The sequence below is a fragment of the Phascolarctos cinereus genome, unplaced genomic scaffold, assembly GCF_003287225.1.
Source record: "Phascolarctos cinereus isolate Bilbo 61053 unplaced genomic scaffold, phaCin_HiC Scaffold_4;HRSCAF=312, whole genome shotgun sequence".
Taxonomy (NCBI): Eukaryota; Metazoa; Chordata; class Mammalia; order Diprotodontia; family Phascolarctidae; genus Phascolarctos; species Phascolarctos cinereus.
In genome coordinates, this window is record NW_027555847.1 from 717,580,527 (window position 1) to 717,596,532 (window position 16,006).

The 16,006-nt window shown below is 57.2% G+C and overlaps 1 protein-coding gene across 6 annotated transcripts; it reads left to right on the forward strand.

The window, feature by feature from the left end:
- Positions 1-6,182: 6,182 nt before the first annotated feature.
- Positions 6,183-15,690, forward strand: GAS2L1 (growth arrest specific 2 like 1). 6 transcript variants are annotated; one of them, XM_020996448.2, is made up of 6 exons: positions 6,183-6,267; positions 7,491-8,212; positions 12,102-12,209; positions 12,475-12,571; positions 13,398-13,656; positions 14,094-15,690. In XM_020996448.2, exons 2-6 carry the CDS (start codon positions 7,508-7,510, stop codon positions 15,280-15,282), a joined length of 2,358 nt encoding a protein of 785 aa, XP_020852107.1. In that variant the 5' UTR covers positions 6,183-6,267; positions 7,491-7,507; the 3' UTR covers positions 15,283-15,690. The 6 variants fall into 6 exon arrangements, with proteins under 6 accessions (XP_020852107.1, XP_020852109.1, XP_020852106.1 ...); XM_020996450.2 differs by having other exon boundaries at positions 7,494-8,212; XM_020996447.2 differs by lacking the exon at positions 6,183-6,267 and adding an exon at positions 6,703-6,787.
- Positions 15,691-16,006: the final 316 nt, after the last annotated feature.

Sequence of the window (16,006 nt, forward strand, 5' to 3'; positions counted from 1 at the left end):
GAAGGAAAGCTGGAGCCAAATTATTAATAATAATAGCTACCATTCATATCGCTCCTGCTATGTGCCGCACACTGTACTAGGTGCTTTTTCAATTGTTCTCTTGTTTGATTCTCACAACCACCTTGGGGGGTAGGGGCTTTTGATAGTACTATTGTTACTATTATTATTTCCATTTTACAGATGAGGAAACCAAGGCAAAGAAGTTGAGTGACTTGCCCAGGGACACATAGCTAGTATCTCAGGTTGGAGTTGAACTCAGGTCTTCCTGAGTCCAGGCCCAGCACTCTATCTACTCTGACACCTAGCGAAAGAGTTTTATACATCAAACAGGAGATTATATGTCAACCAAAGGGAAGCCATGTCATATGTGGAGGAAGATGACACAAAGGCGGTCAGCCTGGGGAGACTGGAAGGATGTTGGTACCCTCAAGGGAGACAGGAGGTTCAACAGAGGGGAATGTTTGGGGGGGAAAGATAACGAGGTCTATTTTGGACAAGTAGAGTTTGAGATGTCCAATAGGCAGCTGGTGACGTGGGGTGGATGAACCAGGGAAGGATCTGTAGACTTGGGGGCTACCAATGGATTCCAACCCATTGGAGGTGCTGGGGTCACCAAGAGGGTAGAGAGAGGAGTGGAGAGAGCCCTGGCACAGACCCACAAACTCGGGCAGAACATGAATCATGAGACAACTAAAGAGACTGAGGGAGGACAGGGAGTAGGAGAAGAGCAGAGCCACTGAAGCTTAGGGGAGAAATTGCATCCAGGATTGCATAGGCAGAGACCAAGAAGGCTGAGGATTGAGCAAAAGGCCACTGGGTACAGCAATTAGCAGAGCGTGGGTGACCTTGGAGTGTGCTTTCGGTCAAGTGATGGGATCAGCCGCCAGAATCACACAGGGCTAAGTGGCGAGTGGGAGGTGAAGACACAGAAGCAATAGATCTAATTAATTAGCCTTTTCTGGGAGTCTGCTGGTGAAAAGGAGGACAGTTTGGGGGATGGCAGGATCAAGTCAGGGTGGGATTTTTTGCTTAAAGATAGGAGGAGACTTAGGCACATCCCTTGGCAGCAGCAGCCGGTGGATAAAAAGATGGAGAAGATCAGAGAAAATGATGAAAGGGGCCAACTCCAGAATTTACACTTTTTACAAATTTACAAATGCCTTTCCTTGTCATAGCCCTGGAAGGAGGGGCAGAAAGTTATCCCATTTTCCAAAAGAGATGATGTGGCTTCCCCCCAAATCCCAAGGTACCAGGCAAGTGAAGCCCCAAGGCTCTTTCCACAGATGAAACAGCCTCAGATCTTAGCATTTTAAAGCTGGAGAGATTCTGCAAGAAAGCCCATCCATTTACCCCTTCTCTCCACCCGCTCATCTCTCATCTTGGCTATCTGGACAGCCCCTTAATGAGTCTCCTGCCTCAAACCTCTCCCTTCTCCAAGCCCAAGTCTGACAATGCCCCTCTTGCTTCTAGGATAGAATACAAAGTCTTCCCTGCTTGGACCAGCCAACCCCTTGCATTCATCACTCTCCTGGGCGCACTGTGCATTCCAGACATACTGACTGATTCCAACCAAGGCCTCCATTGCTTTGCACTGGCTGGGCCCCCTCCCTGATCTGCCGTCCACCCCTTAGAATCTCCAGCTTTCTTCAAGGCTCAGCTGTCACCACCTCCTACATGAGACTTTTACTGAGCACCTTCCTACACTCCCCGAGCCCAGTGGTTAGTTAGGGCCTCTCCCCCTCCTACTTTACTTTCTATCTTCCCTGCATTTACCAATCTGTGTGGGTGCTGTTCCTCTCAATGGAATGAAGGTCCTTGAAGGCAGGGACTTCATCTCCAGCACTTGGCACACATTAGATACTCAGTCCATGAACATTGTAGAAATGTGCATTTATTAAGCACCTACTAGGTGTTAGGCACTGAGGATAAAGACAAAAAACTGAAACAAAGTCTCCATCTGTGAGTTAGGGGACCATGATCAGTCAACTGGAAAGTCTTTTTCTGGGGTCTGCTCTAAACTAACAAATTTTCAGTCTCTTGTATCCCACGGGTCAGGGGAAATGTGGTGTTAATGCCTCGTGGCCCAAAAGTGACCCAAATGGGGTTAAATACCTTTCAATATCCATATTTATGCTGAGCTCGGCCAGTTTGGGGGAACGGGTCAATCACAGGTCAGTCACTGAGGCCTGAAGACCCCCCCAGCGCTGGGGGAATCTACCAGGGTGGGTGAGTTCATAGGCCATAGCTAGTGACTAACCCAAAGTGTCCAAGTGGGGATTTGAACCCAGGTCCTCAGACTCCAGAGTCCACAGGACCACCAAACACACCCCATAGGTGGCTCCCCACCAGCGCATTCCATCTCCCAGCCACCACCTTTTTCCTTCGTCCCTGACCCACTACTATGACTTGGCTATCACACGGGGCAGTCAGTGACGCCAGAGGGCTGTTTGCCGATTCCGGCTTTCCACCCCAAGGTTGGCTCAATGCCAAGCTACTAACAGGCCTGAGAGTTTTGTGGGTCAGTGAGTGATGTTGGTGAGACTCAGGGCAGGGCTTGGGAGAAGGCTGTGGGGAGGTAATGGGGCCGTGGCTTCCTCCTCTGTCCCCAGCCCTCCTCAGCCCTCCCCAGTGGCAGGATCTGGGCCAACTTGAATCAGAGAGGCTTCAAGGGCACCCGGATGGCCACCCCCTGGGGAAAGGCTTTGGCCTCAGTGACCTTATCTCCCACTGAGAGAGCAGCAAGACAGGTCAGGTAGCATTGGGCCTGAGCTTTGGGGTCACACAGGACTTGAGACAACCCTAGTAAACCAGCCTGGCTAAGGGGGCCTGGCCCCCCTGCAAGTGGGTCAAGTTCTTGGGTGACTCCTAAGCCCCTTGGTCTCAGCTTCCTGCCCAGAGGGGTTGGGTGAGGGGCCCTTTGCCAAGTGATGAGCTCACTCTGTTCCCCCCAGCAGAGACTGGGGCTCAGCTGCTTTGTCTCTGATCAGAGGACTGGGTGGGTCCCAGGCCTGGAGGAATGTGAGAAGGGCCCACAAACACAGTGAGGCTCCCTCTTTGCCTGGACCGCTTGGACTTCTGCTTCCCTGGGGCTCTCGGGCCCCAGTGATCATAACTAATAATTAAAAACAACAGCCCACATTTATATACAGCTTGAAGGTTGGAAAGTGCTCTACAGAACTCCTTCCCATTAGGAGGCCTGGCTTTCAGAGCCTACTGGCTTTGCCCCTGGGAGGATAATGTAGGCAGAGGAAAGGACCCTGGGTCTGGGGTCAGGGGTTCCACCCCCGTCAGATGCCAGGCAGCTCACTTCACATATCTGGGCCTCAGTTTCCTCATCTGTACAACATGAGGTTTGGAATTCATCTCCATTTCAATTCAATCATCATTTATTAAGCGCCTATTATATGCCCAATCCTTATGCCAGGTCCTGGGCATATAAATGCAACAAAACCGTCCCTATCCACAAAGAGTTTTTTCAAACAATTTTTTTTGGAGGGCAAGGGGATGAAAAATGGGAGGTATCAGGAGTCAGCACCCAAGCTGGGTCTTGAAGGAAATGAGAGAGCTCAGGGGAAGGCCTGTATGTACAAAGGCTGTGGTTGATGGAATGTCCCCTTCTGGGGCCAGCAAACCTATAGGCTGGTCTGGCTGGAATGGAGCCTTCTCAAGGGGTAGTAATAGGAATTAAGTCTGGCCAGGTGGGTGGCAGAGCTCCAGATTAGGGAGGGCTTGAAATACAAAACAGAAGAGTATATATTTTATTGGGGCAGCTAGGTGGCACAGCGGATAGAGCACCAGCCCCGAAGTCAGGAGGACCTGACCTCAAATCAGCCTTCAGACCAGATACTTGACACTAGCTGTGTGACCCTGGGCAAGTCACTTAACTCCAATTGACTTTAAAAAAAAGTATACATTTTATTTTAGAAGCAAGAGGGAGCCATGAAGCTTCTTCACAGAGCCGTAACATCAGATTTTTACAAATACTAATTTGGAAGCCCAACTTTACCGTATCTTGAAATAATAGAACCCCAGTTTGGAATTAAGGGACCTTGGTTCAAATCACACCTCAGAGGCTAGCTCTGTGATCTAAGGCATGCACCTTACACCTTCAACCTCAGTGTTCTCACCTGTAAAATGAGGATGATACTTTCACTTCAGATGAACACTCTGACAAGCATTTTTTGAATGTGTACAAGGCATTAGGAATACAGAGTCAAAGAGCTCCTGACCTTAGAGAAATGTCTGAGGATGAGGGTTTGGCAAAGCTTGAATGATACAGGCCCTGCCAGCCATAGTCAGGGGCAGCGACGTCCCTTCCAAAGCCTGATGGAAAACAGGCTTGCTAGAAGCCCAGTGGTACCCTGGCAGACTAAAACCCTGATTGGCTCCTGGCTCCCCAACCCCAGGGGTCAGCAGCCTGGGGAGACGACACCCTAGAAACCTCCCGCAGCGCTGCCCTGGGCTCCCACGAAGGCTGGTGGCCTGCCCCCCCACCCCCAGCCCCTGTCCCTAGCTGCCCCAGGGATGCTGCTGGATACTCCCCACTCCCCCAACCTTCGTTTCCAGCATCCTCCCCCAGGCTTCCTCCCCCAGGAGCAGCGCCGCAGATGGCCACATTTCCTAGGCGCTGGTTGGCTGGACTCTAGGCCCTCCTTTTCTGTTTGAAAATAAGCCCTGGTGTTGTTAACCCTGTGCAGGGGCCCCAGCCGCAGCTGCTATGGGCAGGGGGAAGGGGAAGGGGGGGGCGTAGCCGAGGCCCGCTTTCCAGCCCGTTTGCATTTCCTCGGTCAGTCCGCAAACCCTGATTTCCATCATAATTACAGCGAGGATTTATTTATACAGTACATTAGGATTAGTTGGTAAATGTGTCATCTCGTTTAGCACCCTGGGAAGTAGGTGCTATTGTTAGCCCCATTTTACAGATGAGGAAACCGAGGCCTAGAGTCAAAGCTGGACATTTTCCATCACACATGATGCTTCTTGAGGTTAAGGGGGCATTTGCCATCCCTGCAGGTTTGGGCCCTCCCCCAGTAGGATGTAGATTTCCTTTGGCCTGGATCCTTGGAGTCAGGCACCGAATGGGTGGTTGGGACAGCGGAGGCCCAGGCCGCCTCCCAGCCCAGCCCTCCCCCTCTTATCACCCTCCCAAGGCCAAACTGGTCCAAGGCCGGAGGTGACCAGGCACAGTCCCTTCCTTCCTCCTCAGGCCCCCAGGAAAGGATCCCCTGGCCACCCAAAGTATCTTTTCCTGAGCGGGTGTTGTAGGGAGGCCTAGGAACAGGCTGTGCCTGGCTGGCCCCATCCCCATCCATTCCCCTGCTGCCCCCAGGGGAGTGGGGATGAGGGTGGGTGGGGATTTGTTGTCCTCAGACCCAGGCCTTCAGACTCCCCCCCCCCCCGCTCCCTCCCCACCCCCTCTCTCCGTCTCTGTAGTCTCTGTCTCTCTTCTCTCTCTCCAGCCAGAGCCAGACTATGGAGGAGCCGGAGGAACGTTGAGACTTGCTCGCGGCCCAGGGCGTGACTCACCTCCAGACACAACCAGCCAGAATCCAGCCCTGGGGAGGGAAAGGGGGAGGGGAGGGGGCCGAGGGGGAGGGGGCCCAATTACCTCACTGGAGTTATTAAAGTCATAGTGTCCCCAGCCTCTGCGCAGGCTGGAGGCAGGTTAGAAGAGCCCTGAAGGCCGAGGAAGGGGTGGGAACGTTTCCCCTCCCCAAAGGCTTGGGGGAAGGGGGCTGAGATAGTGACTTCCCCCACTCCACTCCCACGGACCGGGAGCTTAAGGTGGAAGTCTGATTAGTGTCGGGCGGGCTCTGGGCAGAGCGATAGGAGGAAGCGCCAGGAAGGCTGGGGGCGGGTGGTGGTTAGCTCCTAAGGACTGCGAGGTTAGTGGGGCTGGTCAGCTCCGCCGGAGGCTGGAGGCGGCTTCCAGCTCCCAAGCCTCTCCCACTCCGCCCGCGGCAGAGACTCTGTAGAGGGGCTTCCTCGGCCACGGGGACCTCATCCCCACGCCTCCACCTGCAGCCCCCTCCTGCACCTGGGAGGAGAGGAGGGTCCGCTCTGGGGCTCTCACGGTCCGCTGCGCTTCCTAGGATGAAGGCGCCCCGAGCCCGGAGGGATCCCGTCTAGAGCGCGCACTGAGATCCGTGGCATCGGCGCAGGGGCAGGAATTCAGGGCTGGGGGCCAGTCCCCCTGGCATTCCCTCTCCGCTGGCTGCGGTCCTGCGGATAAGGCGCTTGGAGATCCACGGACACCTCGGGGCACAGGTGGGCGCGGGCGCGGACCGGGGGTCTCCCTCTCCCCGCTGGGGGCTGGGGGGGAGCTCTGGGAGGCCCCCCCGGCCGGGAGCTGCTACGCGGGACGCGGGCCCTTTAAGTGATGCGCGCCCGCCCTCCCTGGTTCGGCTCCAAGTTCGGGGGGGGCGGGAGGGGGGAGGAGAGAAAAAAATAATAAATGAGACGGAGGGAGGGCGGGGGGAAGGGGGAGCCGGGGCTTTTCGGGGCTGGGCTTCTTTCCTCTTTCTGCCGGCGGCGGAGGCCTGACTAGCCGGGCCCAGCCTGCGCCCAGCCCGGCGCGCTTGGGGGGAGGCCCGGAGGGCGGCCTGGAGGCGGGGGCCCGAGCGCAGCCCCCGGGGCACGGCGGAGCCCTCGGAGGACCTCCCCCCCCCGGGGCCGCGGCCAGGGTTCCCTGGGGCTGTGGCCGGCCATGCGCTGCTCGGACGGAGCCGGGGGCCCCCTGGCTGCGGGCAGCGCTTGGAGATCTCGGTGGGAGAGCAGGATGAGGCAGGTGAGCCCAGGGAGCTGGGGTGGGGGGTGGTCAAACCGCCAGGTGTCGGGAGCCTGGGCCCCGCCCACGCCGAGACCCTCCCCTCTCCAGCCCCCTGCCCAGCTGGAGAAACTGAGGCTTCCCGGAAGGCCCCCACCTCGGAGCGGAGGTGGGAGAGCCCCGGCTCCTCCCCCCACCCCAACTCCTGAGAACAGCTCCGGCCCCGCCCCTGTCGATTTCTTCACAGGCCCCGCCCCCAAAGGGCCGATTGATCTAGCCTGGGAGAAGGTGGGGAGTCCACCGCGAGGGTGGGGAGAGACTCAGAGGAAAACCTGACTTGAGGGGCTCACGGGGCGTGGAAAGGAGCCCCAGGAGCCAGAAATCGGGGTGGACTGTTTTCCTGGTGACATTGGACTAGTCACATCCCTCTGGCCCTCAGTTTTTGTATATAAAATAAAAGAGTTGGAACTGATTCTCTCCAAGGCCCCTCCCAGCCCTGACATTCCCTGTTCTTGGGCCCCTTCCAGCCTTGACACCCGCTGTTCTCGGCCCCTCCCAGCCCTGACACCCCCTGTTCTATGTACCAAGGTCCATCCCTAGAAAGGATCTGAGGCACACCTGTGGTGGGAGAGGATGAGGCCTCAGCCCGCTCTGGCAGCCCCTTCCTGGGACGCGCCTCTCCCTCTCTGCATCCTGGGGCTTACTTGTTTCCATCTCCCCGCAGCAGTGAGGGCCCCAAGGATGACCAGCAGCCCGGTCCCAGCCATGGCAGAGAAGGAGAAGAGTAGTATTCAGTGTTCAGCCTCTAAAAGCATCCGGCCCTTCCGCTCCAGCGAGGAGTACCTGGATGCCATGAAGGAAGACCTTGCCGAGTGGCTGAATGCCCTGTATGGCCTTGCCGTCCCTGGCGGTGGCGGGGGCTTCCTGGAGGCGCTGGAGACCGGGGCGGTGCTGTGCCGCCATGCCAACAACGTCAACGGCATCGCCAGGGACTTCGCGGGCAGCCACCCGGAGGCTGCTGGCCTCTTGCGCTTGCCTTCCAGAGAGGTGGTGTTCCAAGCTCACGGAGTGGCCCCAGGCTCCTTCCTGGCCCGAGACAACGTGTCCAACTTCATCACCTGGTGCCGCGGAGAGCTGGGCATCCCGGAGGTTCTGATGTTTGAGACGGACGACCTGGTCTTACGCAAGAATGAGAAGAACTTTGTGCTCTGCTTGCTGGAGGTGGCCCGTCGGGGCTCCAAGTTTGGGGTGCTGGCCCCGATGCTCATCCAGCTGGAGGAGGAGATTGAGGAGGAGCTGAGGGACCAGGCCAGGGAGCCCGGGCCTCCCACCACTGGGGACGAGGATAGGGACCAGCGCCCGGCGGACCCGGCCTCCGGGATTGGGGCCTACCGCAGCCGGGGCCCCAGGATGACCCCGTGTGACCTCCGGAACCTCGATGAGCTGGTGAGAGACGCGTGAACTTCGGGCGCTGGGATGCCGCCCTCTCCCCAGCTGCTTTGTGGGGAAGTGTTGGAAAACAGCCGTGGGCTCAGAGCTCTGCGGGTGCTGACTGTCAATGCCTCAGTTTCCTCATCTTCCTTTAGAGCTTCCTTTAGAGCTCTTTATTCTGGGATCCTACTAACACTATGTCACTTTGGGTCTCAGTTTCCTCATCTGTAAAATGAGCAGGTTGGATCACATGACCTCTAAGGCCCCAAGAGATGCTCTCTGAGGCTGTCCCTCTCTTTTCTCTTCCCTGAGCCCCAAGAAATATGCCCCACTCCTCACTAACCCTGAGCCTCATAATGGCATGCCAGAAACCTACGATAATAATAATAATAATAATAATAATAATAATAATAGTAATAGCATTTGTCTAATGCTTTAAGGTTTGCAAGGTATTTTATATAGATTACCTCATTTGATTTCACAACAACCCTGCGAGCTAGGTGCTATTATTATCCCCCATCTTACAGATGAAGAAACTGAGGCAGGCTGAGAGTGATTTGCCCAGGGTCTAACAGCTAGTAAGCATCTGAAGTCAGATTTGAACTCAGGTCTTCCCAACTCCAGGCCTGACTGTCTGGTGCCCCACCTAGCATGGTTACTGGCTTGGTGTAGTGATTGTTTTAGGGGCAAAAAAGAAGAGAGGAGCTCTGAGTGTGTGGAGAGGGCAGACTCCCGGCCTCCTGGGTCCCTTCCAGGACTTAGCCTGCAGAGGTGATTTTGTTCAACTCCCAGCTTAGAAACAGTGAGGGTCCCCGAGAGAGCGTGGGATTTGGCCAGGCTCACACGGCAAGTTACTAGTGGAGCCTGAACTGGACCCTCCCAGCCTGACAGGGACCAGGGAGCAGAGGCCCCTGGCTAAGAGGGGCAGGAAGAGAAAAGCCCCCTGCCCAGCCTACCTGGAGACTTCAGGCCTGGACTGGGCGACCCTTAGCTCTACCAGCTCCCTCCCTCCTGCTCTCCCTGTCTCCCCCAACTCCTGGGGGGCCAGGCACTCTTGGTGGCTGGTCGAACTGTTTTGGTGGGTTTTTTTTTTCCAGAGCCACCAGGCTACAATGAAGCCCTCAGGGGAAAGCACGCCTGTATTTTTAGCTCCTCCAGACCAGAGTTATAGGGTAGAAGCACAGACTTTGGGGGATCCTTGGGCCCCAGGCTTTCTTCCCAGTGGGGGCTTTGCAGCCTCAGCCCCCTGGCCTGGGACCTGAGAGAGCCCAGAAGCCCAGGGCAGACGGGCCAGGGCTGGCGCCCAGGCTCCCGGGTACCCAGGCAGTGAGTGCCCAGCGGCCCCAGCTGCTCCCGGCTTGGCAGAGGTTGGGAGGGCAGCCCACGTAAGTGCTGCCAGACAGCCCCACCTGCTTATTTCTTTCCAAGCCACGGTGGCGGTGGCCATGGAGAGTCAGGAGATGGGAAAGGCCCCCACTGAGACAGCCCAGCTGGGCGGGGACACACAGACAGCCTGGGTCCCATGGCCAGGCCTGTTCAAGAGCTTTTGAGCCAGGCACAGCAAAGGGGGCTTCCCTCACGCATTCCCTGGCCTGCCCTGCCCTGAGACTTAGTCATCCAGTCATTCAACAAGCAAGCATTTACTGGTCTCAGAGCTCCATACTGGGCAACCGGGTAACTTTGGGGTAGTTTTAGGGTGCAGAAGAGAGGGCCTCTGTGCAGACTCTATATTAGGGTAGGCTAACCCCTGGCAGTGTGTCTGGGTGAGCTAGTTGGTATCCCCCTCTGAACTTTTCTGATGCTGCTAACAATGAGGGAGGACCCCAGAGCACTGGGTAGCCCCAAACCTTGCTCTGTGGTAGATAGCAACTTTACAAAGTGAGAGAGGGAGAAAGGAAGGAAGGAAAACTTGTTAAACACCTACTATGTGCCAGGCACTGTGCTAAGCACTTTAGAAATAGCTCGTTGCATCCTCACGACAACCCTGCAAGATTATCCCCACTTTACAGTTGAGGAAACTGAGGCAGACCACCCAGACTCACACAGCTAGTGTTTGAGGTCAGATTTGAACTTGGCTCTTCTTGACACCAGACCTAGCGCTGTATCTGCTGAACCACCCCAGCTGCCTCCTAAGAAGGCTGAGGGTCTAGCAGACAGGAGGACAAGGCCAGTTTCTTCCCTCCAGTGACCCGAGGTTGTGTCAGGACCCAGGATTGGGGGGCAGAGTGGCATGAAGGGCAGTCCTTGGGTCCAGAGGTGGAGAGCTGGGGAGGATGTGAGATGAAGGGGAATGGCAGAGGCTGGCCCCAGCCCTTCTGGTCTTGTCAGCAGAAACCACCCATGGAATCTGGGATTCTGCTCGGCTTTGGAATGAGTTGTCTGGGGAAACTCATGGTTTTAATGGACATAACTCATAACTAAAGCAGTTGGGAAGGAGGAGGCCTGGATTCTAGTCATTTTTCTTTTAATTTTCATAGCCCTAGAGTTGGAAGAACCCCGAGAGGCATTTTCCAGGGGAAGAAATTTGAGAGTCTGAGCCATACCCAAGTCAGTCCTGATTCCAAACCCGGTGTTCCTGCCTTGACCTTGCATTCATGTCCTCTCTCCCTGCTCCTCCAGGGCAGGCATCTTCAGAAAATGTACTTTGGGATTCCTGGACAGCCCAGCTTTTGGAGGCTCACAAGGGCCTCCCAGCTCCCCTCAGGGGCATCTCCTGACCTGGCTGGGAGAGGGGACTTACCCCAGGAGATGTTAGAGAGATATGTCTCATGTTCTCCACCTTTGAGAAGAGAAGCCAGCAGTCCTGACAGAGAGGCAGTGGGAATATAACAGGAAGATACAGAAGTCAGAAGACCTGAATTCAAATGCTGCCTTTGCCCCATAATAATAAATAATAATAATAATAATAATAATAATAATAATAATAATAGTTCCTACCATGTGGCAAGCACTATGCTAAGTGCTTTAAAAATATTTTAATTGATCCTCAAGACCACTGTGGGAAGTGGGTGCTATTATTATTCCCATTTGACAGATGAGGAAACTGAGGCTGAGAGGGGCTAAGTGCCTTGCCCAGTCTCACACAGTTATTAAGTGTCTGAAGCAGAATTTGTACTCAGGTCTTCCCCTCTCCAGGCCCAGTGCTCTGTGCTATGGGTTCTAATCCTGGGCTGGTCTTTACCTCCCAGGGCTCTATTTGTGAAATGAAAATTTTGGACCAGCTGTCCACTGAGGGTCCATCTGGCCCTGGGTCTGGGATCCTATGATGGGATCCTATGAGCCTCTTAGCTCCCGGCTCCTGAGGGCTCAGCTTCTCTCGAGGGATGGATGGAGGAAGGTGGGAGTGGAGGGAGGGACCCCAAAGTTCTCCATGCCATCAGATTCCCTGACCCCTTGTATCTTCCTTTCTCAGGGGGCAGGTAGTGAGAGCAGGGGAAGAAGCCTTCTAGCACTGAGGGAAAGATCAGGGACCATGCTTGGGTCTTCAAGGCCCATCAAGCCATTGGCCACTCCCATCAGGCCATCTCTCCATCTTCTTGGTGGGAAGGCAAGGGAACCAGGCAAGAGAATCTAGACACCTTCACTTTCTTCCACTGCCCAGAAGAAACACCCAGCTAATTCGGGGTCCCCAAATATGTCTTCTGCCCCCCCCGTCCATCTGTGCCAGGACTAAGGAGCCAGAGTACCAGTCTCCAGATGTCCTTGAAGAAGAGATCAGGTGCAATCAGCAGGATTCTGTGTTCCTCTGGTCTAGGTTCAAGGTTCCTCCCCCCATCACCCCCATCAGCTTTGTTGGCTCTTCTCCTGAGACTTCCTCCTGCCTCTTCCCAAGGCACTTGGCCCCCGGCCACCTCCACCTTGGGCCAAGGGGAGATCTTGACCTCTGACTCCTCTGTCTCCACAGGTTCGAGAGATTTTGGGCCACTGCACCTGCCCAGACCAATTCCCCATGATCAAAGTGTCGGAGGGGAAGTACAGAGTGGGGGACTCCAGCGCCCTCATCTTTGTTCGAGTATGTCTGTCCAGGCCGGAGTCTCTGCCCCCTAACCTGAGATCTCTGGGCCCTGGCTAGGTTAGGGCCTGGGGACAAGGGTAGAGTTGCTGGCAGCTTTGGGGACATTTCTTGGGATGGGGTGTAAGCCAGTTGAACTCCCTCCAGTCCCAACACCCACATCCAGTTCCAGGGAAGTCCTCAGGCAGCTGCTTCGGGCACAGGGTGTGGGAAGGGGGTCTGTTCCCTGGGGAGCTCTGAGAACCAGGACTTGTTTCCCCCTCAGGTCCTTCGAAGCCACGTGATGGTGAGGGTGGGAGGAGGCTGGGACACACTGGAACATTACTTGGATAAGCATGACCCATGTCGGTGTGCCTCTCTCTGTGAGTACAGGGTGGGGTGTGGAGGGCGGAAGGGAGGAGGGCCCCCCTGCACTCACCTGGAGCCTCTCCCCAGCTCTGAGTCAGCCCTTGCACCTAGCCGGGTCACTATCCCCTCCCTAGGCCAAAGCACCCAGCATTGGCCAAGTCCTGGGAAATAACCTAGTGGAAAGGGCCCTGGATTCGAAGCCGGTAGAACTGGGTTTGAATCTCTACTTTCAATGTGTGACCTGGGCTTGAATCTCTACTTTCAATGTACGTGACCTTGGAATAGGCCTGGGATTAGAGCTATGATTTCATTGGTACTGGGACCTTCTGAGGGAGGAGCTCCCTCTACCAGGGCCCCACCTCATGGGCTTGGGACCAATGAGTGTCTTTAAAACCGTGGTATTTTCTGCAGTAATTGGTTTTCCTTTGTAATTCTGTTTTTCACTTTATGCATTTAAAACTATGATTCAGAGAAAGGTCCATGGCTGTCCCCAGACTGCTGGGGTGGGGAGCTATGACAGAAATGGTTAGGAAGCCCCGCCTGAGAGTTGGCTTAGAGACGTTAGTGAAGTGACTTGCCCAGGGTCACACAACCAGCATGTGTCAGAGCTGAGACTTGACAGGTGGTCTGGCTTCAAAGACAGACTCTCTAGCAAACGCTTTGGCCTCAGGCTGCGAATGTGAGAGCACTGGTCTGCTCTGCCAGGTTTTGAAGGTGCTTCCACATCCAGAGGTCTAACCCTGTGCATGGGTACTGTTGAACAGTTCCTCAGGGCTGGAGGGGGCTGGTGACCCCGGAGGGAGCTTCCCACGCTGACCCTGCCCCTCTCTGTCTTTGCAGCACACCGGCTGCCCCAGCCTCGGGCACTGGCCTTCTCTCCACAGAAGGCATCCCCGGCCCCCAGCCCTCGACCCTCCAGTCCCGGGGCTCAGCACTGGCCAGACGCGGGGAGTCCTGCCCCAGGAGGGGAGCGCCGGGGCTCTAGGCCTGAGGGGCTCCCTGCCCGTCTTGGGGCTGGGGGAGCAGGTTCCCCTCAGGCCTGCGCAAACCCCCGAGGCCATCGGGATGGGCCAGAAACTCGACAATCCAACCCACCGAGGTAGGGCCTGGGTCAGGATTGGGGGCAGAAGGGGGCTGGGGGAGTGAAGACTCTTGCTATCCCAGTCTGGTCCTCAACGGGTTACTCCAAGCCCGGAGCTACGCATCCGGTCTGTGCCGCAGGAAGAGAGAACCCTGGCCACCCAGCTATGACTCATTCCCAGGGAAAAAGCGTGGCAAGCTTCCTGTCTCCATGGCGACCTAAACTAACAGTCCGGGCTTGGGTGCAGCCCCGGCCCCCCTCCTTCCCAAGCCTGGGGCCAGTTCCCTCTGGTGGGGGGAGGGGTGGCCTGCTGAGCCGTCCTTGCATGGGGAAGAGGTCGGGGCGGGGCTTCAGAGGGCCTGTGGCCTGGGTATCAGAGGGACTCGGTCTCGCCAGCCTTCCTGTTCCTGGGGTCCCCGGTGTCCTCCAACCGCAGCTCCCTTTGTCTTCCTCAGGCCCCGGGATCAGCTGCCCCCCAGGTCCCGCCGCTGCTCAGGTGACAGTGACTCGTCAGCTTCCTCTGCACAGAGCGGCGTCTTGGGCTGTTGCCAGGGTGAAGAGGGGTCCCCGGGACCCCGGAAGGACAGTAACAGCCGAGTGACCAGGGTCCCAGCTCCACTCAGGAGACCCCCAGCGCACCGGAGCAAGTCCCGGGATCGGGGCCCCGGGCCCAATCCCCGTGTAGAGGAGCGAGGTCGGCCCCGAGGCGCCCACAGCGGAAGAGATGCCCGTCTGGCAGCCCCGAGCCCTGCCCGGCGGGCCCGCAGCCAGGGCCGGGAGGACCACGCGATGCTTCTCATCCACCGAGACAGGGACGGTCAGCACTCGTGGGCTCGCCCCTGTGGCTCCGGCAGAAGCACCCCCAGGGCAAGGAGCCCCGCCGTTCCCCGTGCCCGGCCCCCGCCCCCCGCGGTCCCAGACCCCCCCCAGCCCCTGCAGGTGGTAGACACCCTCTGCCAGGAACTTGAGGAGCTGGCTCGGACCTTCCGGGCCCCCCTGGACCCGCGGCAGGAGCAGCAGCTGTATCGCTGCCTGGAGGAGGAATTCCTGGCCAACTCGAAGGCGCTGGAGGCCGAAAGGGCCTCCCTGCCCCAGGCCCCCCAGACCACCCCGGAGCCTGTGGCCCCTGACTCTGCATACTGCTCCTCCAGCTCCTCCTCATCCTCCCTCAACTTCTTTAGCAAGCACGGCCCCCCCGCAGAGGCCTCCCGCATGGGGTCGGCCCCCGATGGGCTGGCCACCGTCCCCAATGGCTCAGGCGAGGGGCGCCGCCGGGGCCCGGCTCTCTCCAGCTCTTCAGATGAGAGTAATTACTGCCCTGCTCTCAATGATGTGCAGGAGGTACCTGAGGCGGGCTGGAGTGAGGTGGAAATCGCAGGCTCGGGGGAGGAGCAGGGGGGGCCAGGGCTCCGGCCGGCCAGGCCCTCCCTGGCTGCAGACCAGCTAAGACCATGCGCCCGTCCTCGGGTGGACAACCAGCCAGACCGAAAGCCATCCCGCATCCCTACCCCTCTGGCCCCCCGCAGGCCTTCAGCCGATCACAGGGCCTGGCAGGGTCTGCACTCAGCCCTCTCGGGCTTTCTGGAGCCCCTGGCTCAGGTGCCAAGGGGAGAGACTAGGCAGGAGGAGGGTGCCTGTATGTGACCCCCTCCGAGTCCTTGCCACTATGGCTGGGGCGCCCCTTCCCTGGGACCACCGAGGCTAGGGCTGGGACAGAATTAGCATTGCTGTTGGCCCCCCAGCTGGGCCCCCCCTTATGTTTGCCCCCCCAGCCCCTTCTTCCTTCCTCTGTGGCCTTAGTTCTAACTGGGTCCATCGGACCCATCAGACTTCCGCTCCCTGAGTCCAGGGACCAATGTCAGGGAAAGAGGAGACTGCGGCTGACTTTTTAAGTTTGTGGCTTTAGGGTTGAGGGGAGGCAGGTGGCCTGGACTGTCCCCCCATCCCTCCCCTGTACTGTATAAGTGGGCATAGCAGATCTATTTAAATCTAATATATTGAGAGAGAGAGAGAGAGAGAGAGAGAGAGAGAGAGAGAGTGTGTGTGTGTGTGTGTGTGAAGAGAGAGAGAGCCCTAGGCCAAGCCCTGGCCCTGCTGAAGACCCCCACCCCCTCCCCTGCTCTGTAAGCCTTCCTGGCCCTGAGAGATTCTTAGCTGACAAGAGTAAACTAGTGTCCATCGCCCTCAGTGTGTTTATTGGGGGTGGGGGGTCATCTGGAGCCCTTCCCCCACCCTGGGTGGGCTGGCTGGAGGTGGGCAAGGATCCAAGACATGCTAGGGTTGGCATGCTAGGGCATCTGCATCCAGTTTGGGGCCCATTTTGCAGCTGTCCGGCTCCTGGGGCGTCCCATGCTGTCCACTCGTGTCT